The sequence below is a fragment of the Oryctolagus cuniculus genome, chromosome 7 (assembly GCF_964237555.1).
Source record: "Oryctolagus cuniculus chromosome 7, mOryCun1.1, whole genome shotgun sequence".
NCBI lineage: Eukaryota > Metazoa > Chordata > Mammalia > Lagomorpha > Leporidae > Oryctolagus > Oryctolagus cuniculus.
The window spans coordinates 44,794,039-44,817,181 of NC_091438.1; the positions used below are offsets into that span (position 1 = coordinate 44,794,039).

At 53.5% G+C, this 23,143-nt stretch overlaps 1 protein-coding gene across 1 annotated transcript in view; it reads left to right on the top strand.

Moving 5' to 3' along the window:
* The first annotated feature begins 425 nt into the window (after positions 1-425).
* LOC103350047 (protein S100-A7) overlaps positions 426-23,143 on the top strand; it is a 36,312-nt gene continuing 13,594 nt past the window's right edge. Inside the window, exon 1 of the mRNA XM_051858644.2 lies at positions 426-555. Within this exon, the coding sequence (XP_051714604.1) occupies positions 543-555 (13 nt within the window). The 5' untranslated portion in view covers positions 426-542. The remainder of the gene's footprint in view (positions 556-23,143) is intronic.

Here is a 23,143-nt window from a genome sequence, read left to right on the forward strand (position 1 = left end):
GTTCTTTCAGCCCCAGGAGTCCTGCCTGAGACCCCCCACCCCTTCAGGAGCCGGCACTTACACTGTATCCCCTGGTGACCTCCCCTGTCGGCCACTGCCCTACCCACCTGTCCACACTGCACACACACAGCAGGGGGGCGAGGAAGCGGGGACTACGCCATCACCGTCCTTTTCTCCCCCTTGGCTCCCTGGGTGACTCTGGGAGGAAGGTGGTCGGGCAGGTGCGATTCACCTTTATTTTTGCAGGTGAGGAGGTGGAAGTTCAGAGAAGCAAAGTGCTGTGCCCGCTGCCCAGGCTTCCTGGCAGGGATGCTGCGCTCCGGCTGGGGGTGCTGGTGCCCCCAGGAGGCAGTGTGTGGCATTGCAGGAGGTGGGGACCTGGGCTTAGAAAAAGCTGCTGACTCTGAGACTCAGTTTCTTCACCTGAAACACGGGGAGAGCATCCATCCCTCAGCCCACAGAGCCACTGTGAGACCTAGACAGAGCTTCCAATCTGAGAGGCACCTGCCGCCCGGCCCCTGACACGGCCACCTTCCAGTGAAATGGCTCGTGAAGGTAGGGAGAGACACAACCCCTACCCAGCCCAACAGACACGGAAGATGAGGGAATGCAAGGACTTGGGTCCATGTCCCACTCTCTGTCCCCTCTCTCACCTGCTTCTGCAGCCAGGGTCGTGTGGGGACACCTGGCGTTTGAGCATCGGTTTCTAAACTGGAGTGTGCATCAGAATCAGCTGAGGCTAGCTGAGCTCACAGCACCAGGGCCACCCTCCCACCTGGGAGCCCTGATATTGCAGGTCTGTGGGGCCCGAGCGCTTGTCTCCAGCATTGTGGCCAGTCGGGAGTGCCCAGAGCTGGGGAGCAGGGTCTTCTTGTGTTTTCCTCCTCCTCTGGGCTTGGTTTACTCTGCGGTTCCTTGGAACCACTACCCCACCCCCCACCCCACCCATCCAGGCAGCTGAACTAGAGCCATCAATACTTTACTGGACATGGTTAGCATAGAACAGAAAAATACACTGGAGTTGCGTTTTTGATGCTTGAGTTTAAAAAATTCAGGGTGGAGATGCAAGAGCATAAAATTTGGAAGCACGTGGAATTCTTACTACAGCTTCACCAACCTTTCCCTCCCACCAGCGTCCCCCAAGCCAGACACTCCGTGTGGGGCATCGGCGGGGCAGAGGCAGAGGGCAGGAGTCGAAAGAGCAAGCTCCAGTGCCTCCACTGCCTCTCTCAGCGCTGACCCGGGCCAGTACCCCTGGTCCAGTGGGGGACAGCCCTGGGCCCAGAGACCTTGCTGAGCCCCCCCCCCCAGCACGTGGAAGCACCTCCTGCCGATGGTCCACAATCACAGTGAAGACCTGTGTACTGTCCTCCGTGGGTCTTCCATGGGTACCCTCCAGGGGGAGCTACTTCTCCTCCTGTGTAGCCAGGGTGGAGGTTCTGCAGTAGGTAGGGTTGCTAGCAACTAGACAACTCTTGGCAAGATCTGTTTGATTTGATTTTATGTGATTACCTTCCTACCTATATAAAAAGATATATTTACTTATTTGTTAGGCAGAATTACAGGAGAGAGAGAGAGAGAGAGATCTTCCATCTGCTGGTTCACTCCCCAAATCAGGGTCTCCCACATGGGTGGCAGGGCCCAAGCACTTGGGCCATCTTCCACTACTTTCCCAGGCACCATTAGCAGAGAGCTGGATTGGAGGTGGAGCAGCCGGGAACTGAACTGGTGCTCGTATGGGTTGCCAGCATTGCAGGTGACAAGCTGTTGTGCCCAAACACTGGCCCCTTAACATCATTCTTGACAGAGAGAAAAATTAAAAGCGCAATTATTCTAAGTATGGTTGATTATGTATTAAGCAGAAGTTAGGTTAAAGCGACTCTGAAGTTATAATCATAAGAAATTATGTCCTTGCTATTCATGTATTTTTCCCACTTGATTTCGAGCAGGGAGGTACAACTCCTGTACCCTGCCACCTGATTGTTCTCCGGTTCCAGTGACCGTGCCAGTCACATAATCGACATCGTGTTTAATCCTTGCACGGTGTCATTATCCTCTTTGCACACATGAGGAGGCTTCGCAAGGTTGAGAAACGCAGCCGCGATCACAGAGCGTGCTGGGTGTGGCTCAGGGGGGCTGACTCACACCTGGGTGCCGGGCTGCTGCTGCGCCAGGAGAGATGGAGCTGACCATGACCTTTTACAGCACAGAGAAAGAAACCCTCCCCGCGTGGAAAATGTCGCTCCCCCTCTTCGTGGAGGAACGACATAGGACCCTGCGCTGTTCTTTCGTCTGCTCGGCCCTCCCCGGGTATGCTGCTGGTTCTTCCCGGGTTGGCTACTATCCCTTCCACCTCCGTGGAAGGGCGGTTCCCCCTGGCCGCTTTCCCCACTTCCGCAGGGGAGCGGCACACCGCCGGCCGGCTCTCTGGGGGGCTGCACAGGTGTTCCCTCAGATGTTCCCCTTAGATGTTCCTGGTGCATGCCGTCTCTCTCCTCCTTTATAGTCCTCCTCTGCCAATCCCAACTCGGCTGCCCACACGCCGAGTACGCTGCTCTCCTCCAATCAGGAGCAAGTCCTACAGTTTATTGGTTGAACTGGAGGCAGCTGTGCGGAAGCTGTTTACTTCTCTCCCAGCGCCATATTGTGGGAGAGCAGATGCATAGAATAAGTCTTAATTCCAGTAACTCAGTCTAGTCCGAATTGCTCCCCACAGAAAAAGACACTGTGGGGTCCCAAAGGGCTCGCTGCAATGCAGGCATGACTATGAAGCAGAGCCCAGAGGAAAGCTTGTTGCCCTGTTCTCACAGAACACGTTGCTCCATAGCACATGCGTGCCCCCCCGCCCCCCAGCTCAGTGCTCTCCTACCAACTGGGTGCCAGCAGGTTACAGGGGATGTGGTGGGAAATAGAGCTTAACAGTCCAGGCTTCTAATCAGGGCTTGCTTTTTCTGGAGACAAAATCCCTATCTAGGAGCCCAGCCACTAAAACAGAAGACATTCCCCCAACACAGGGAATTCTTTTTTTTTTTTTTTTAACTTTTATTTAATGAATATAAATTTCCAAAGTACAGCTTATGGATTACAATGGCTTCCCCCCCATAACGTCCCTCCCACCCGCAACCCTCCCCTTTCCCACTCCCTCTCCCCTTCCATTCACATCAAGATTCATTTTCGATTCTCTTTATATACAGATCAGTTTAGCATACATTAAGTAAAGATTTCAACAGTTTGCTCCCACACAGAAACATAAAGTGAAAAATACTGTTTGAGTACTAGTTATAGCATTAAATCACGATGTACAGCACATTAAGCACAGAGATCCTACATGAGGAGTAAGTGCACAGTGACTCCTGTTGTTAACAAATTGACACTCTTGTTTATGGCATCAGTAATCACCCTAGGCTCTTGTCATGAGCTGCCAAGGCTATGGAAGCCCCCTGAGTTCACCAACTCTGATCATATTTAGACAAGGCCATGGTCAAAGTGGAAGTTCTCTCCTCCCTTCAGAGAAAGGTACCTCCTTCTTTGATGACTCGTTCTTTCTACTGGGATCTCACTCGTGGAGATCTTTTATTTAGTTTTTTTTTTTTTTTCCCCCAGAGTGTCTTGGCTTTCCATGCCTGAAATACTCTCATGGGCTTTTCAGCAGGATCCGCATGCCTTAAGGGCTGATTCTGAGGCCAGAGTGCTGTTTAGGACATCTGCCATTCTATGGGTCTGCTGTGTATCTCACTTCCCAACACAGGGAATTCTGAGGGCCTTCCGAGCTCGGTGTTTAGAACCAGGGGCAGAGACCGGCATCTCAGGATGAAACCAGAATTTGGGGTTTCACACGATATCACCGTGTGCTTATTAATAAATCCCCAGTATTAATAAGCCTGTGTGGTTTCTTGCCCAATATTCAGAGAAAAATTCTGAATACCGGCATAAATGAACGAGGCAGCATGGTACAGTTTAAGCTTTTATTCAGTGAGAGAAATGCATAGGAGAGTGAGGACCCTGTCTAAAGGAGAGAGGTAGATCTGGGTTCATATTGAGTACCAGGAGCCAGCCACGTGGTGGAGCATCCAGGCCAGGAAGCCCTGAAGGCACAGGGCAGCAGCAAGCCCCTACTGGCAAGAGGCCAAGGAAGGGAAGGCAGACACACAGTGTCCCAGGCTTTTAATCCACTTCCAAAGGGGAGTGGTTAATTAACCTGATTGGCTGGTGGGCCAGGTAGGGGCATGAGGTCACACAGGGGCATGGTGAAGGCGTGGTCTTCCAGCTCACAAACCTGATCAATTTTAACCTGTGTGCCTGCCTATATCAAGGACACTTCAAAGAGCTCACAGGAGACGGAATTAAATCTGGGCTTATTTAAAAATTTTGTTCACATATTTTATTTGAAAGGCAGGGACATACACATGAGGATGGGGGGGGGGAGAGAGAGAGAGATTGTCCACTCGCTGGCTCATTCCTCCAATGACTTAAACAGCCAGGGCTGGCCCAGGCTGGAGCCAAAAGCCAGAAACTCCATCCAGGTCTCCCATGTGGGTGGCAGGGACCCAAGCACTTGAGCCATCACCTGCTGCCTTATCAGGAAGCTGGAGCTGGGAGCAGAGCCAGGCTCCGACGCAGACGCTCCGCTGTGGGGTGCAGGCATCCCAAGTGAGGTCTTATCTGCTGTGCCAAATGCCCTCCTGGACAAGCCCATTTTGGTGTAAAAAATTTTGAATCCATACATGGATTTCTTTTCATAATATGCATTTTCCCTGAGCATTTTGAAGAAGCCTCATATGCATGGATTTCAAACTTTTTTGCATCAAAATAAGCTTATCTTTTAATGCAAATTCCATGACTTTCTAAAGTGCCCTCACACACATTTCTTATTACTAAAGGACATGTTGTATTTCCCCCCCCTTCCCTTTCCTCTTCCTCCCCACCCTATTTCCTCCCTTTTGTTGAGATTCTTGGTGCCCAACCAGACCCTTCTCAACTCCTTGCAATGCAAATGGAAAAGCAGACTAGCTGCACCGGGCAGCTATGAAACAGATCAGAGGAAAGTTCCCTGAGACTTCAAAGAGCCCCCACTTTTCTGCCAGCCACCTCCTACCCCTCCCCCAGGTAGTGGCAAATTCCCTCCTTAGTCGGATAAAAACCTGAGTTCTAAACGTGCCCAGCACACAGACTCCCGCCAACCTCTGCTTCCAATAAAGCAACCTGTCTCTGTTGAGGTCGGTCTCCGTCTCTCCTTTCTGGGGGTACGAAAGGCCAGAACCCTGAGCTATTCCAGACCCAACAATTACTTCACACAGAGATGTTAGGTAGTCTCTGGGGAAAGAACTGTATCAGAAAGAAACAGCACGGGTTCCCGACAAAGGAACAATTCCAGTGGCTCTCCCGGGTCTCAGAGGTTACTCGGGAGGCTCAGGAGAGGAGTGAGTGGGCTCTGGTTTGGAGGGAGGAGACTGTGGCTCAGAACCCCGGAGCTCAGCTGTTAGGCGTCTGTGAAGGCACCGCAGATGTTCTGAGTTGTGGCCAGTTACGCTCTCTCGGAGTGAATTACTTGCAGAAGTCCTGCCCCTGACCACAAAATGAAGCGAAGTTAAGAACTGGGGTAGTGAGTTAGAATTCTTGGTGGCAAACCAATAAAACCAGCTAAACATACAGTTAGGTCTACATTCTTGAAACGGAATAGTAGGATTTACCGTAAGTTGAAAAAAGAGATTTCAAGAAACCCTCCAGTGTAAACACAATAACTGCTTAGCAACAGTTGGAGTTGAAATCACAAACCACGTTCCCGGAGAACGGAATGGAAAGAGCGGACTGGAGAGTCACCGTGTGTTCATTTACTTGGGCGAGAAGGGTGAGAGGGTAGGATTGCGTTCTCGATTTTTAAGACTAGAACACAATCTTTGTAAAAAAGTGTCGGAAAACCTTTCAAGTGGCTGCAAGAAAAGTGGAAGGTGAGACGTGTTTTCCAAAGAACCGGACTCGGGAAGGGGGAACAACACAGAACCCATGCGAGGAAGGCAGGGAAGGGAGGCGGAGGCAGAGGCCGCAGACACGGCTGAGAGGAGAGGGGAGGAGCTGTGAGCTGTGTGCTGCCACCCGGCAACATCCCCCAGCGGCAACAGCAGGTCAGGCACAGGAAGGGGCGGAGCATCCGAAACACCCTCCCCTGAGCGTTTGCCAGAGGGTGTTGGGGGAGAAGACCCCAGTTAACCAAGGACAGCTGCCAGGGAGCAGGCTGAGGCAGAGTTTCTCTCTCTCTCTCTCTCTCTCTCTCTTTCTCTCTTTCTCTCTCTCTCTTTTTTAAAGATTTATTTGAAAGGCAGAGTTACCGAGAGGCAGAGGCATAAGAGGTCTTCCATCCGCTGGTTCACTCCTTAGATGGCCGTGACAGCCGGAGCTGTGCCAATCTGAAGCCAGGAGCCAAGAGCTTCCTCCAGGTCTCCCACATGGGTGCAGGGGCCCAAGGACTTGCGCCATCTTCTACTGCTTTCCCAGGCCATAGCAGAGAGCTGGATTGGAAGTGGAACAGCCGGGACTTGAACCGTTGCCTATCTGGGATACTGGCACTACAGGTGGCGGCTTTAGCCATTATGCCACACAGCTGGCCCCTGAGGCAGAGTTTTAAACACACAGTGTGCAAAGCTGTGTGGCTTGAGCAGGAAGTCCCCTCGCAGCCCCCCCCCCCACCCCACTTTTGGGCATCTGAGACACTCTCCTAACTGTTGCTATAAAAGCCCTGGCAGGCCGGCGCCGCGGCTCACTAGGCTAATCCTCCACCTTGCGGCGCCGGCACACCGGGTTCTAGTCCCGGTCGGGGCGCCGGATTCTGTCCCGGTTGCCCCTCTTCCAGGCCAGCTCTCTGCTGTGGCCCGGGAGTACAGTGGAGGATGGCCCAAGTGCTTGGGCCCTGCACCCCATGGGAGACCAGGAGAAGCACCTGGCTCCTGCCATCAGATCAGCACGGTGCGCCGGCCGTAGCGCGCCGGCCGTGGCGGCCATTGGAGGGTGAACCAACGGCAAAAGGAAGACCTTTCTCTCTGTCTCTCTCTCTCATTGTCCACTCTGCCTGTCAAAAAATTAAAAAAAAAATAAAAAAAAAAAAGCCCTGGCAAATGGCTTCTCAAGAAAGCAGTTTCCTTAGCGAGCCGGGCCTTCCCACTGTCTGCTGCAGCTCCTCCTGGGGCTGTTGGCTGACACCCCAAGCAGGCACTTGTGTCCACTGTGTCCACTAGGAAAAGCCGCACCCTCAAAGAGACTCGATGAGGGAGTTTTCAGAAAAAATGACTGCGGTGGGAAACAATTCATGGACTGGAATGAGAAGCTGACGGCATTAGTGATAACATAAAGAGCACAGACGTCATTTTAACAAGAGAAACAGCTCCAGCGCAATTAGAGCCGAGACGGATAGAACAGAACGATAGTCGCTGTCCAGGAAGAAACAGGGTCAGAGAGACAGAATGTGCTGGATGCGGAAGCTTGGACTGAAATCCCCTAGGAGACCCGAGGTCGTGACTGGGCTATTAGACAGAGAGGTGTCAATCGAGCACTCGTGGCTGTGCGGTAAACAGTAATTTCAGCCGGCGCCGTGGCTCAATAGGCTAATCCTCCACCTTGCGGCGCCGGCACACCGGGTTCTAGTCCCGGTCGGGGCGCCGGATTCTGTCCCGGTTGCCCCTCTTCCAGGCCAGCTCTCTGCTATGGCCAGGGAGTGCAGTGGAGGATGGCCCAGGTGCTTGGGCCCTGCACCCCATGGGAGACCAGGAAAAGCACCTGGATCCTGGCTCCTGCCATCGGATCAGCGCGGTGCGCCGGCTGCAGCGGCGGCCATTGGAGGGTGAACCAACGGCAAAGGAAGACCTTTCTCTCTCTGTCTCTCTCTCTCACTGTCCACTCTGCCTGTCAAAAAAAAAAAAAAAAAAAAAAAAAAAAAAACAGTAATTTCATTGCCTTAATAGCGTAAACACCTGCCTCGGGTTTCAGTGGTTTGTAACGCGTCTACAAACAATGCCGGAACGTGTAATTATGATTCCACGGGCAAGACCTAACAGGGTGGGAGAGGAAGGTGGAGAGGGAACTCGGACGGGAGGGTGAGGAGTTACAGAGAGGAACGCGGCAAAGTGGGGCTCCGTTTGTTGTGAAAAGGTTGGGAGTGGGCTTTTGGATGGGCAGCTCACACACAAGCTGGCGATGGCTCCAAGTTTCCAGCTCCCGGCTTGAGCCTCAGCCTAGTCCTGGCTGTTGGGACATTTGGGGAGTGAACTAATGAATGGAAACTGTCTCTGCTTGCCAAATTAAAAACATGGATACACAGGTAGTTTAAAGAGGAGAACGAAAATACTATCATTGTTAAAACTTTGAACGAGCAGGCCCCGCCCACAACAGCCCACCACCCCAGAGAAGCTGCCCCTTCCTGGGGGTCACGATGGCCAGGAAGATGGCATCTGCCAGCTGAGTCACTCAGGCAGTGGAGCCATGTACCCTGTAATAAGGTTCCCTGACAGGAGAGACCCACGTACCCCGTAATAAGGTTCCCTGGCAGGAGAGACCCATGTACCCCATAACAGGGTTCCTTGGTAGGAGAGACCCATGTATTCCATAATAAGGTTCCCTGGTGGAAGAGCCGATCCTAAACCCACCGTGTCGGAAGCTCTGAGACCAGCCAGACGGCCATGTCACTCTTCTGCAATTGCACATGTGCTAAGGAAGTAAACCACCAGGTTTGCTGATGTATCCGGGGCCACCAGATGCTGCTGGAATCATTAAATCATTACGCGAAATACAGGAGGAAACCCCTACCTCAGGAAGAAGTGGAATTTGTCCCACGTGGAGGTCCTGAATAACCACTGTGGCTGCTGCTCGTCATCAGACAAAAGAATCTTCTTTGTAATAAAGGACCCTCAAAATGACAAAAACTGTATATTGAATGACTTTAATAAATATTCTCTGGCATCCCATATGGGCGCTGGGTTCTAGTCCTGGTTGCTTCTCTTCCAGTCCAGCTCTCTGCTGTGGCCTGGGAAAGTAGTGGAGGATGGCCCAGGTGCTCGGGCCCTGCATCCTCATGGGAGACCAGGAGGAAGCACCTGGCTCCCTGGCTTCGGATCGGCGCAGCGCGCAGGCAGTAACAGCCATGGCGGGGGGGTGAACCAGTGGAAGGAAGACCTTTCTCTCTGTCTGTCTCTCTCACTGTCTGTGACTCTACCTGTCAAATAAATTAAAAAAAAAAAAAAAAACAAAAAACAACAAAACTTAGGAAGACAGGGAGAGGAGGGGGGAAGGAGAACATGGAGGAGTCAGAGCTCTGATCACTGGGATTGACAGAGCGCAGCCTGGTTGTTTGTGTGAACGTAGTACACAGAACAGGGGGAAACTGAGGTGACGGCAGCGTGGCGGGGGGGGGGGGCCCGCGGGGAGGCGGTGCTTATCTTTTACCGTAAACTTAACAGAACTATCTCACTTTTAACAAATGATGTGCATGCATTAGTTTCATGAAATAGAAAAAACTAAAGCAGTGCTATGAAAAGAGTCAAAGATATTTGTGACGGAACAGATGGCTCTTCCTGTCTAATTAATGTGCTTCTGTGCTGTCCAGATTTTCTGTAATGAAGACAGCTGACTATTTATAATGAAAAAAGGAAAAATACGATGAGAAAAAGAAAAATTGAGATGACTTCTTAATCCTCGGACTATAAACTCCGAGAGGATGAGAATCCTGGCTGTCTTTGCTTCTCTCGCCCCCAGCAGGTGCTAAGTGAGTTGAGTCCTGGAGCAGACTGGGAGGAACCATGTGGGGAAGGGACCCCACCCTGCTGGCCTCTCAGAGGGCTCTGGGTCCTCTTGCTGAGGTCCCCCAAAGCTGCCCAGAGCCTGCGTCTGCTCATGAGCCCAGAGGGATACAGGAGGGGGAGAGGGTGTGGGCGAGGGGCGAGGCACAGAGCAATAAAGGCCCTGGGCCCTGGGCGGGGGTGAGGCCAGGGCCTGCTCTGCAGGGAGGCAGGTGGGGAAGCAGTGGCAGCAGGCAGGGAGGGGCTTAATCCCTGGGAGAAATTCGGCACTCCTTGGGAGAGGTGCAGTTCAGAGCAGGTGTGACCCCAGCCACCCTGTGCCCCAGGACTGGCCTGCGCTCACCCGCTGGGAGCCCACCTAAAGTGTTCACCCCTGCTTGTTGCTGCTGGGTGGTCAACTTGCTGGCTTCCCTCCCACTGGCCTGAGGAGGGAGGGAGGGAGAGGCTAGGACTCTAAGCACAGGGTGACCCCAGGAGGCTCCCAGTCTGGGGGACAGCAGCCTTGAGCACTGGACTTGCTGGTCTAATGGTAATGCTAGGGGATTACGCAGCTTCTCTCTGGAAGTGTCAGGGACCCCATCGGGGACCCCTCCCTTGCCCCTCCTGTCTGATGACAAGAGGTAAGGATGTGTCCCAGGGCCGCTTGGATCTGAGTTTGAGAGATGGGGTAGCAGGGAGGAGTGGCGACATCAGACCCATGAATTCAGAACCCAGAAAAGACAGGGACATCTGGCTGGGGAGCAGACAAGGCCAGCAGGGGGCAGCAACATCACAGCAGGAGAGGGAGAGAGAGAGAGAGAGAGAGAGAGCGAGCGAGCGAGTGAGCCTGGACAGAGGGAGAAAAAGTTGAATTTCTCAGGAAGCCGAAGGTACAGGGGGGGCATTTCATGAGTGGAGATTTGTAGGAATCTTGGGGGAAGGCTTTGGACACATGTGGGTTGGGGGTGGAATTGGGGCACGAGTGGTGGTGTGCTGGACAGGGAGGTCCCTGGGGACACTGGGGCTGTCAAATGCAATCAGAATGGTTCACTGATAGATTCCAGCTGAAAGAAACACACAGAGACAGCATATTTTGGAGGTAGGTGCTGGAAAAATTTGAATTGCCTGGAGATGCTGGCTGTGGTTCTTCTTCTTCTTTTTTTTTTTTAATCTTTTTATTTATTTATTTATTTGACAGGTAGAGTTATAGAGAGAGAGAGACAGAGAGAAAGGAAGGTCTTCCTCCATTGGTTCATTCGCCAAATGGCCGCTACAGCTGGTGCTGCACCAATCCAAAGCCAGGAGTCAGGTGCTTCTTCTGGGTCTCCCATGCAGGTGCAGGGGCCCAAGCACTTGGGCCATCCTCCACTGCCCTCCCAGGCCACAGTAGAGAGCTGGACTGGAAGAGGAGCAACCGGGACTAGAACCCGGTGCCCATATGGGATGCCTGTGCCGCAGGCGGAGGATTAACCAAGTGAGCCACGGCGCTGGCCCCTGGCTGTGGTTTATGGACCCCAGCTGTCAGGGTGGTACAGCTGAAGCTGCCCTTGGATTGTAGGGTGTAGACGTCAGGTATCATCTGTGGGCTGTGGAGGACTGGGACTGCCCTGGGGGTGGTACTGGAGCACGCGCTTTCCCAAGTCAAGTTTCCATGAATGTGTCCTGCTTTTGAGTCAGAACGGAGCCGGGCAGAGCCTGCTTCCCTGGGCTGGGGCATCCGCCAGCCACGGGGGCATCAGTCCTGTCTGGTTTAGAAACCAGGTCTCCGGTGTCTGCTGCCTCTGGGTGGATGGTGGGGTCTGCCGCGGGAGGGACGGGTGGGGGCCAGGAGTGACTGCTGCGGCTCTGAGGTGAGGGGAGGTGGAATTACTGCAGAGGGAGGCAAGAAGGCCGAGTCCTTGGGGCTCCCAGGAGGAAGGGGAGGAGAGCTCTGGGTTGCGGAGTGGCCTGCGTCTTGGGGTCCAAAGCATGCCCTGGATGTGTGTGTGGCACAAGGGCTGCTCCACCTGTGCCAGGCGGGTGCTTACTTAGGTGTGAGAGCAAAGCCGCTTCGGTCTCTGTTTGCCCTCCTGCCGGTATCGACCACAAAGCCTCACCCTGTATGCTGCCACTGATTTCTTGGCAGAATTCCTTCCTCCCCTCTGGGGAAACTCTCCCCACAGAGCAGGCTCCCGGCCGTGGTGGAAATGAAGAACCAGGAAGGGGCAAGGACCAGGCACAGCTCCTTCTCTCTTTCTCTTTTATTTAAAGATTTATTTATTTATTGGAAAGGCAGTTACAGGGTGGAGGGAGAAAGGGGGAGAGAGATCTTCTATCTGCTGGTTCACTCCCCAAACAGCTGTAGCACAGGGCTGGACCAGGCTGAAGCCAGGAGCCTGGGACTGTATCTGGGTCTCCCACGTGGGTGCAGGGGTCCAAGTGCTTGGATCGTCTTCTGCTGCTTTCCCAGGTGCATTAGCAGGGAGCTGGATGGGAAGTGGAGCAGCCGAGACTCCAGCTGGTGCTCCTATGGGATGCTGGTACCACAGGCGCTGGATTAACCCATTGGGCCACAGTGCCAGCCCCGCCTCCTTCTCTTGAGTCTCCAGACCCCAGCTTTAGCAGTGGGCGGGGGTGGGCCAGGGGCCTGGGGAGTTCCATCTCTGTGAGGGGCATGGGCCATGGTGCTCTGAGAAGGCCAGGCCAGAAGTCAGGGGCCCGCTGTGAGGGGTAGGGTGGAAGCAGGGGGAACACCTAGCAAGGGTGCTAGAAAGAGAGGGCCCCCCACCCTCGCAGGGCTCAGCAGGGGAGAGGCCTAAGGCCCTACCTTCGAAGCCTGTGGGTGAGGGCGGGGCTTACCGAACTCTGTCTCATCTTGTGGGTCATCTTCCTTGGCTTGCCCACCGAGGGGTCGGCACGTTGCCTAGGTCTGGCTTCTCGCCCCCGTTCTGCCAAAGAGGGCCGGAGTGAGAGCCTGGCTCAGGGGTCAGCAGCTCCGGGTTAAGGCTCGCTTCTGTCCCTCGCCAGCCACGTGGCCTTGGGGAGCCACTGCACCTGTACCCTCTGTGAGACTGCAGCGCTGTTCAGAGTGGTGGGGGCAGGCTGACCGGTGTGGATCGCAGCTCCGCCTCTGCCGCCCTGTGACTCTGGGCACATACGCGGTCTCTCGTCAGTTTCTCTGTCCACACACGGGCACTGGAGTTCCTGGAGTTCCACTGGGGCCTGGAACCCCGCGGGCACTCAACGGATGTTGGTCCTCCGCTTTTCTTGCTGAGTTTTTGTTGAGAGTTTGCAGCCATTCACCCCCGGGTGTGTTCGTGCTTATTCTTTGCCAGGTGCGGGATTGACGGCTGCAGCAGCAGCAGAGACAAAGCCAAACCCAATGGGCCACATCTCGCTGTCACCGACGTCGGGCTGTGAGGTTGGCAGGGACCTGGGGCAAGGTAGCCCTGTCATGCTACTATCATGGGAGTGAAGTGGGGGAAAGAGGGCTCAGGTATCTGAGGGCTCCTGGGACAGGAACAAATCGCTAGGCAGGAAGCCATGTGGTGGGTGACAGGTCGGTGAGGGGCCTCCAGCCTCAGCTCCCAGCCCCGGGGTGGGGGCCTGGGGTGGGACCCGGCCTCTAGGCTGGAGGGGGCATGTCCTCCTGGGGGAAGGGATTCGCATGTCTCCGAGTTTCTCAGGCTCAGTGCTTGCCCCCGCTTCACGGTGGGGATGCTGGAGGAGCGGTGGTGGGCAGGGGAATGGGGGAGCAGCTGTCAGCCCCTTCTCAAGGGCGCTCTCAGCCCACACTTGTCCGGGAGGATTCTGCACCTCCTCAGCCCTCGGCCCAGAGGGAAAATGCTCCTATGTGGTTCTGCCTTTAATATTTATGTATTTTCATTTTTAAAAACTTGAGAGACAGAAAGAGAGAGAGAGTGAGAGAGCGAGAGAGCTCGATCTTCTGTCTGCTGTTGACTCCCCAAAGGCCTGCCACTGCCAGGGCTGGGCCCCGCTGCAGCCAGGAGCTGGGAGCTCACTTCATGTGGGTGGCAGGGCCCAATACTTGAGTCATACCAGCTGCGTCCAGGGTGTGCATTAGGGGGAAGCTGGAACTCCAGAGGAGGGCTGGGGTGGCAGAGGCCTTTGTCTTTCGGTTAGACTTGTTTCTAACCGGCAGGATTACAGCTGTGGTAGAGGCTTTCCCCAGGTCAGAGGAAGGGAGGCCTGTGTCCTGGGAATGAAATGTGCCTGTTATCCGCTTGCCCAGGAATTGCTTCAACTGCAGTCCCTGTCTGCTTCTATGTAGCCACTTCAGGTTCCGTTTCCTAGTACAAAACAGTGATGTTAACCCTTGCCAGACAGCTTTCAGCTCTGTATGTGTGTTAAAAAAAATAATCTTCAGGGCCGGCGCTGTGGCTCACTTGGTTAATCCTCTACCTGTGGCACCGGCATCCCATATGGGCGCTCAGTTCTAGTCCCGGTTGCTCCTCTTCCAGTCCAGCTCTCTGCTGTGGCCGGGGGAAGGTAGTGGAGGATGGCCCAAGTGCTTGGGCCCCTGCAGCTGCGTGAGAGACCAGGAGGAAGCTCCTGGCTTTGGATTGCCGTAGTTCTGTCCGTAGCGGTCATTTGGGGGGTGAGCCAACGGGAGGAAGACCTTTCTCTCTGTCTCTCTCTCTCACTATCTAATTCTATCTGTCAAATAAAAAAAAAATCTTCGATGACTACCTTTGCATGCGCAGTATTGTTTGAATCTTGTGGGCGCCATGTAACATTAGAACATCCAATCAAATATATGCAGGTAACCATACAAAGAGGCTGAAACCATACACCATACATAGGGAAAACGCTTCTTTGTTCAGGGCTCAGGATTTTGGATAATAAATTCCACTCGGACCTTTTGCCCCCACAATGAAAGACTACTCCTGTTAAGAGGCCCTGGTGTCTTGTCTCGGTATGTGGATCCTGCTAACCCGGGACGTGAATCAGGCTCTGAATAGGATGCAGGCACCCCAGGCAGCATTTTTACTGTTGCACCAAATGCCCACCCCGTGACTCCTCATTTGAAGACTGAATTTAAATGAAGTTTAAAGTTCCATTTAAAAATTTTTAAAAAAATGAATTATAAATCTAGGTGAATCAGAGAGTAAGTTCTTGGCACTGAGGGCTGCCTTGTGGTGGGATTCGGTGGTGTTTTGGGCCCTGCACTGCTAAAGGGTGCTTTCGGATCTACTGCCAGCTTGGCTTTGTCCAAATCATAAATTGAATTTCTGCTATCGTCCATGGTGGAGTCCCCGGATAACAGAGGAAATGCGTTCAGTTCTGTGTCTGGACAGAGTAAGGAACTTCTTGGCAATCCTTCCTAACACGGATGTCAAACAGAAGAGTTTCAGAATCTCCTGCGGAAAAGGCGGCCTCATCAGGAAACAGAGAGAGGTTGCTATTTGCCCAGGCAGGGTGGGAAGACGGCTTTGGAAACAAAGGCCTGAGGTTCCATTTTTGGAGCCCTCCTGTTTTGTGGTTTCACTCCAGTGGCTGAAATGGCCGATCCACACCCTGGAGGTCTCTGATGACGGTGTGCACTGGTGCCTGCACAGCCCACGCCCACCTCCGCTACTGTAGAGCCACAGCTCACCAGGTGGGAGCATAAGACACACGACGCAGCACATTGAAAATAGCGAATCAGAGTGCAGCAGCCAGGGGCGTGGACCCTGGGGGCCACTGCCCGAGTTAAATCCAGGCTCTGCCGTTTTTGCCTCTGTGATCTTGAGCAGCTCAGTTAATTGCCTTATGCCTCCGTTTCCACATCTGTAAAGAGGAAGGTGATGGTAATAGTTCCACTTTTTTTTAAAGGTTTTATTTAATAATTTGAGAGGTAGAGTTACAGAGAGAGAGAGAGAGAGAGAAAGAGAGAGAGAGAGAGAGAGAGAGAGAGAGGTCTTCCATCTACTGGTTCACTCCCCAAATGGCCGTAATAGCCAGATCTCAGCCAATCTGAAGCCAGGAACTTCCTCCGGGTCTCCCATGCAGGTGCAGGCCCTAAGCACTTGGGTCATCTTCCTCTGCTTTCCCAGGCCATGGCTGGGTGGGAAATGGAACTGGATGGGAAGAGGAGCAGCTGGGACTTGAACTGGCACCCTTATGGGACACCAGAGAGCAGGCGGAGGCTTAGCCCACTACACCACAGTGCCGACCCCTAGTTCCCACTTCTTAAATCTGTTGTGGTGATGAAATGATTTCCTGTATGGAAAGCCCTTGAAGAATGTGCACAGTGACCCCTAGCAAGGGTGAGCCCTGGTGTCCTTGAGAGATCTGTGGGGTGAAGTCAGTCGGCTCGCCGCCTCCCATCACACACAGGTCTTCCCGCATGAGCCTGCACACAACACAATGCAGACACCAGTGTGTCTCAGCCTCCTTCCAGGGTGTGTCTGTTACTCAGAGGTTTTTGATTTGTGATTTCCAAGTCCCTGAGTGAGCAGGCCCAGCCCTGTCTGGATGGCTTCTTTCCTGGCAACTGCAGGGCAAGCAGTGGTGCAGGAGGCTCGGGGAGGAGAGGGCTGTGGGGACGTCACTCCACCCACACACATGCTTGTCTGTAGTTAGCTCAGGGGCTCTTGGTGTCTGGGTGGGACAAAGCCCCCTGTTCTTTAGAAGGGATTTGCCTGCTACTCATTCCTCCCTCAGACAGTGAGGAAGGTAACAGCTCCAATGTGGTCAAAGCCAGGTGATCCTGTAGGTGGGGACACCAGAGAAACATGGCAGAGAACTTGACTGGACCTTAGCTCACATGGTCCAGAAAGCAGGCAGAGTAAGAGGACATAAGCCACACAAAATAATATATAACCCAGGGAACGCCCAATTATTTACCAGACCAAGTTATAAAGCACTGTCAAAAATTCCCGCAGGTACTCCGGGTTCTAGTCCCAGTTGGGGTGCCGGTTCTGTTCCGATTGCTCCTCTTCCAGTCCAGCTCTCTGCTGTGGCCTGGGAAAGTAGTGGAGGATGGTCCAAGTGCTCGGGCCCTGTACCTGCATGGGAAACCAGGAGGAAGCACCTGGCTCCTGGCTTCGGATGGGCGCAGCGCGCAGGCAGTAACAGCCATTTGGGGGGTGAATCAACGGAAAAGGAAAACCTTTCTCTCTGTCTCTCTCACTGTCTAACTCTGCCTGTCAAAAAAAAAAAAAAAAAATCAACACAAGAGACAGAACCATGAAACTCAAAAAAGGAAAAAGCATAGAAAAGCTTCATGACGTCGGATTTGGCAATGATTTATTGGATATGACACCAAAACTCAGACATCACAGGAAAAAATAGATGGAATTACATCTAAGTAAAAAACCCTATGCATTCATGGACACAGCCAACGGACTGAAAGGCAGTCTGAAATGAGAGAAGCTGTTGGCAAATCATGTATCAGAGAGAGAGAGAGAGAACTCTCTCATTTGCTGGTTCACTCCCCAGATGCCCTCAATGGTAGAGGCTGCAGGAACTGAGAATGCAATGCAGGTCTCTCGTGTGGCTGGTGGGAATTCAGGTTCTTAGCCTATGACCATTGCCTCCTGGATTTGCATTAGCAGGGAGCTGGAGTCAGGAGCTGGAGCTGGGCACTGAGTCCAGGCGCTCTGATGTGGGTCGTGGCATCTTAAGCAGGGTCTTCATCGCTGGACCAAATGCTTTTTGCAAAGAACTTGCATAGACATTTTTCTGAAGAAGAGACACAAAAGGCTACATAAAAATATGTCCCAACATCTGTGATCATGAGGGAAATGCAAATCAACCACATTGAGATGCCACCTTAAACCCTCTGAGATGGTTAGTATTAAAAAACAACAAAAGAACAAACCTAGTCCAGGACGTGGAGAAACTGAAAGCCTCTTGGGCACGGTGGGAGGGAAGGTAAAATGGGGCAGCCACTCTGGAAAACAGCATGGCTGTGCCTCAGAAAATGAAAATTTCTTCGCTATCCTGAGATCCCACTTTTGGAGTTTGTCTTATCTTTGTTTAGCATCTAAAAGAATGGAAACCAGAGCTTCCAGGAGATCCTTGTGCACTGACATTCATAGCAGCACTATTTACAGCAGCCACAGGTGGAAGCAAGCCAAATGTCCATCACTGGGAGGAATGCTAAGGAAATGCGGTGTATGCAATTATGAGGACAATGCACTATCATCTGAGCTTGGAAGGGGGAAATTCTGACAGGTACTACAGCATGGATGAACTTTGAGGACATTACGCTAAGTGAAATGAGCCAGTCACAAAGAGACACAGTGTACGGTTCCAGGGGCACGAGGTGCCCTGAGCAGTGAAGGTCACAGAGGCAGATGCAGAAGGATGGTTTCCAGGAGCTGGGGCGTTAGTTTAAGGGGTACAGAATTTCCACTTTGCGAGTGGAGACCAATCCTGGGAGTGGCTGGTGAAAATTCTTGTACAAAATTCTGCATGCACTTAGGACCACTGAGTACTTAGAGACGGTCAGGTGGTGACTCCTAAGTCATATGCACTTCACAATGAACAAAGGGAAGCATTTCCTGTCCAGCCGTAGCCTCTTGAGTCGCACGCTGCCCTGCTCCCACTGCACTTCAGCATTCTTTGGTTTGATTTAAACTTTATCTTTCAGAAATCTGATTTACTTTTTTTTTTTTTTAAAGATCTATCCATTCATTGTCAGAACCACACAGAGAGAGGAGAGGCAGAGAAAGAGAGAGAGAGAGAGAGAGAGAGAGAGAGAGAGAGAGAGAGGTCTTCCATCTGATGGTTCACTCCCCAACTGGCTGCAACGGCCGGAGCTGCACTGATCCGAAGGCAGTAGCCAGGAGGCTCCTCTGGGTCCCCCATGCAGGTGCAGGGGCCCAAGGACTTGGGCCATCCTCCACTGCTTTCTCAGACCATAGCAGAGAGCTGGATCGGAAGTGGAGCAGCCGGGACTCGAACCCATATGGGATGCTGGCGCTTCAGGCCAGGGCATTAACCTGCTGTACCACAGCGCTGGCCCCGATTTACCTTTGTTTAGCACTGTTTTTATGAAGTCCGTGCCTGCTGACGGGTGTAGTGCCAGTTTGTTCGTCGTCACTGTCACAGAGCACTGGGGTATGCGCTGTTTCACTGGAGTTCTGCGCAGTTTAGTTCTCCGTTCTCCTGTTTGTTCACCTCTGCCGGTGGACCCCTGCTTCCTTTGATCGCTCTCGCAGTGATCCTACAAACGTCCTCACACACCTCCTCAAGCACACGAGCAGCAGTCTCACCCGAGGTGATACAGGGAGTGTGCATTTTTGACTTTATTTGATGTTGCGGAATCCAAACAGATCTCACAAATTTATATTGCTTAAATTCCTAATAGATTAAATATTTTTCCTAATCTGCTGTGTGAATGACATACTTGCATTTCTATCATTCCTCTTCTGTGAACTGCTTGCTTTTATCCCTTAAATGTTTTTTATTGCATTGTTTGTCTCTCCTGTTAATATGTAGGAGGCTTTGGGAAACTTCGTTGCTATCCCTTTGTCAGTTGTATGTGCAACAAACATTTTCTCCTAGTCTATCTATGGCTTGTATTTTTTAAATAAGATTTATTCATTTGTTTATTTGAAAGGCAGAGTTACAGAGAGGCAGAGGCAGAGAGAGAGAGAGAGAGACAGAAACTTCCATCTGCTGTTCACTCCCCAAATGGCTGTAATGATTGGGGCTGGGCTAGGCTGAAGCCAGGAGTTGGGAGCTTCTTCTGGGTCTCCCACGTGGGTGCAGGGTCCCAAGCACTTGGGCCATCTTCCTCTGCTTTCTCAGGCCATAGCAGAGAGCTGGATTGGAAGAGGAGTAGCCAGTGCCCATATGGGATGCTGGTGCTGCAGGCCATGGCTGGCCCCTCCACCTTTGTGCCTTTACCCCAATGCCTCCGTGGTCACCCCTGAACAATGCATCTGCAGTGTAGCAGAGTCAGCCCACAGTCCGTTTGTCTTCAAAACTATCTAGGCCTTCTATACCCGTTCCAGAACTGGGGTATTCTGTTAGGTTGATGCCTGGTCAGTTGAATTTTTTGTTGTAGAACAAATGGCTTCATTATCTTTTTCTGTTGCTAGTGCATAGTAACACAGCCGGTTCTGCATGTGCCTGCGCCTCCTGGATTCCCCCTTTGCAGGTGCAGCGCTGGGGGTGCAGCAGGCCAGGGGAGTGGCCGGTGACCTCTGCTCCTAGCCTGGCCTGGCAATGGCTGGAGGAACAGAAGTGCAGTGGCTGCTTTTGGCCAGGAATGGCACTGTGGTGAGGGGCAGTGGGGACAGGGAGGGCCAGGCGGCAGTGAAGGAGCTGGATGAGAGAGCCCGAGGGGTTTCTGTGTTGAGACGGGGTTTTAGGGAGAGGAAATGTCTCCGGTGAAAAACCCCCGGAAGATTTCTGTGTGGTGCGTGGTGAAATGCCGAGGCGGGTGCTTTAGGGAAGCCGCAGCGGGCTCTGAGGTCAGATGTGGGGCTCTGGGTGGAGCCTGTGCGTTCCTGGACAAGGAGGCTGGGGAAGCGGATTAGCCGGGCCCTGAACAGCGGAAGGATCAGGCCACCCACCGGGCTCCTGGGTGGGAGCCTGAGGCAAAGTGCTGGGGGGCGGGGACGGGGAGCTGCGCCTATCCTGGGTCGGGAGGTGGCTTCCTGCTTCCTCTCCAGAGCCACTGCAGAACTTTCAGAAGTAGCTTGTGAATATCTGGGTGGCGTGAGGTGGGGTGGGCGGCCCTGCTCGCAGCCCCTGCCTTCTTTGTGGCCCCTCGGAGCAGGGTGGATGAAACGCGGAGGAGGTTTGCGGTGCTGGGCACGAGGGCCCTGGACACCCAGAGCTGATCCCGCTGAGCCATGCCGCTTGCACTCCCGCCACAGCCTTGGGAGCCCAGGTCAAAGGGCACCGCTCTGCCTTCCTGGCTTGGCAGCTTGTTACTGCCTCGCTTAGTTGGCATTACGGGGTCCCCCCAGCCTTTGATCGCTCAGGACCGAGGATGAGGGCTCACTGTCTGCTTTCTTCTATGTTCTCAAGACCCTGTGGTTAGCGGCCTGAACTGGGGTGGAGAGAGTGAGAGAACCAGAGGTGGAGAGGCTCTTGGGTTGAGTAGGGAGATTGAGGCCCTGCCCCGAATAAGTTGCCACCTGACAGGGATGTAGCTCTGCAGGTGAGGGGAGAGAGCTCCTGCTGCAGGGGGGCATCTGGCTTACGGGAGAAAGGGTAGAGCTGCTGTAGGGGCAGAGTGTGGATGGGGAGACGGGTAGAAGCAGGGAGGCGGTGGCTTGAGCAAGGCCTGGGTAGGAGAGGGGATGGGGCGAGGCGGGGAGGGGCAGAGCCTGGGCGCACAGGGGTGCAGTGTGCTGAGGTGAACTCAGGAGCAAGGTCGTAGAACTTGCCCTGCTTTGGTCAAGTGCTCCCTAAGCAGGCCTGAGCCTGTGGCAAGGTGGGCACAGCTAAGGTCCTGGTTGGAGAGCAGGGGTGTGTGTGTGGGGGGTGAGGTCCTGGATTCCAAGGTGAGGAGGGGTTGTAAGAAATGTGTAGGCCTGGTAGGGGCTTCTCTGGAGCCCACCTTCCACATGAGAGCCAAAGAGGTGGCTGGTGCTGTGTGGCACAACAAGTTAAAGCCCTGGCCTGTGGTGCCAGCATCCCATATGGGTGTTGGTTCGAGTCCCAGCTGCTCCACTTCCCATCCAGCTCTCTGCTATGGCCTGGGAAAGCAGTAGAAGGTGGCCCAAGTCCTTGGGCCCCTGCACCCGTGTGGGAGACCTAGAAGAAACTCCTGACTCTCCTGGGTTCAGATCAGCTCAGCTCTAACCATTGCAGCCAGTTGGGGAGTGAACCAGCAGATGGAAGACCTCTGTCTCTGGCTCTACCTCCCTCTCTGTAACTCTTTCAAATAAATAAAATAAATCTTAAAAAAAAAAAAAGGAGGAGGCAGAGCAGCTCCTTGGACCGCTCCACCCGGCTCCTCTGCAAACCTGGTGTGTCTTTCTCAGGGCTGTGCTGTCAGCAGGCCACCAATTCATCACCCACAACTGTCAGCAGAGAGAAAGGAGTGCTTACTTTGGAAGAGCTGGGTTAATCCTGCAGAAAGCCACTTTGATCTCAATAGGGGCAGGCCCGGTGCTGGCTGCTGGCGCCACAGCTGTGAGCAAGCAGGAGAGAGCCTTTCCCCACAGACCCACCCTTCTCCCAGGTTCTTCTTCAGGGTACGCGACATGCCCGTGGGCTCAGGGCAGCTCTTCCTGACAGCCGCCTGGAGCACAAGTGGGCCGGGCAGAGCTGGGGCTGGCAGGGGGTTCTGGGCACGCAGGACAGCGTGGGGGAGCCTTGGGAAAGGACAGGGAGGTGGCCTGTGATGGAGGAGCTGGACGTGATGGAGCTCCACGAGGCGGGAGGGCGGCCTGAGCCTGCAGGGCACCGGCAGATCACCTAGGGCTTTGGATGGCAGGGGAGCTTCCGTCAAACAGAGACGGAAGTCTGTGCAGTAGCGTATGCCGGGGAGTGACCCGGGGTGACCAACTAGCCACGGGTGGTCCTGGATGCCGAGGTTTTCGCACAGTCCTGCATCTGGAAAGCCCGTGGTGCCAGGCAAACTGGCATGGACTTGATTGATTGCATTTGTGCTTAAAGGTGTCGCCCTGAGTGACGATCCTCTCAGCCCCTTCCTCCATGCGCCATCAGGAGCATAACCAGCCAGGCTGATTCCCGTCCCATCTCAAGAGAGCCCCCAGGAAACATCTGGACTGACAAAACCTCCCCCCCTTGGCAGAGGGTCCCCGCGGGTTTTTAGTGCCTCTCATCCTTTTTTAAAAAAATCTTTTTTAAAGATTTGTTTCATTTATTTGAAAGGCAGAGTTAGAGAGATAGAAAGGGAGAGATAAGAGATCGTCTGTCTGCTGGTTCACTCCCTAAACGGCTGCAGTGGCTGGGGCTGGACCAAAGCCAGGAGTCAGGAGCCTTAAACTTCATTCAGGTCCCCAATGTGGGCAGCAGGGGCCCAAGCACTCGGGCCATCCTCCGCTGCCTTCCTGGTGCATTAGCAGGGAGCTGGGTTGGAAGTAATGCAGCAGGGACCCCAACCTGCGCCTCTCGTTCTTACATGCAGCAGGTGGCCACAGATCAGCAGATGTTGAAGGAAAGCCTCGTCCACCAGAGTAAGGACCACCCCTCTCCCACATTGATAAACACAGACAGGGAGCAGGGAGGTTCTGAATCTGTAAACAGAGGAACAGGAGGGATTTTTTTTTTTTTTTTTGACAGAGAGAAAGATCTTCCTTTGCTGTTGGTTCACCCTCCAATGGCCACCGTGGCTGGCACATTGCGGCCGGTGCACCGCGCTGATCCGAAGTCAGGAGCCAGGTGCTTCTCCTGGTCTCCCATGGGGTGCAGGGCCAAAGCACTTGGGCCATCCTCCACTGCACTCCCGGGCCACAGCATAGAGC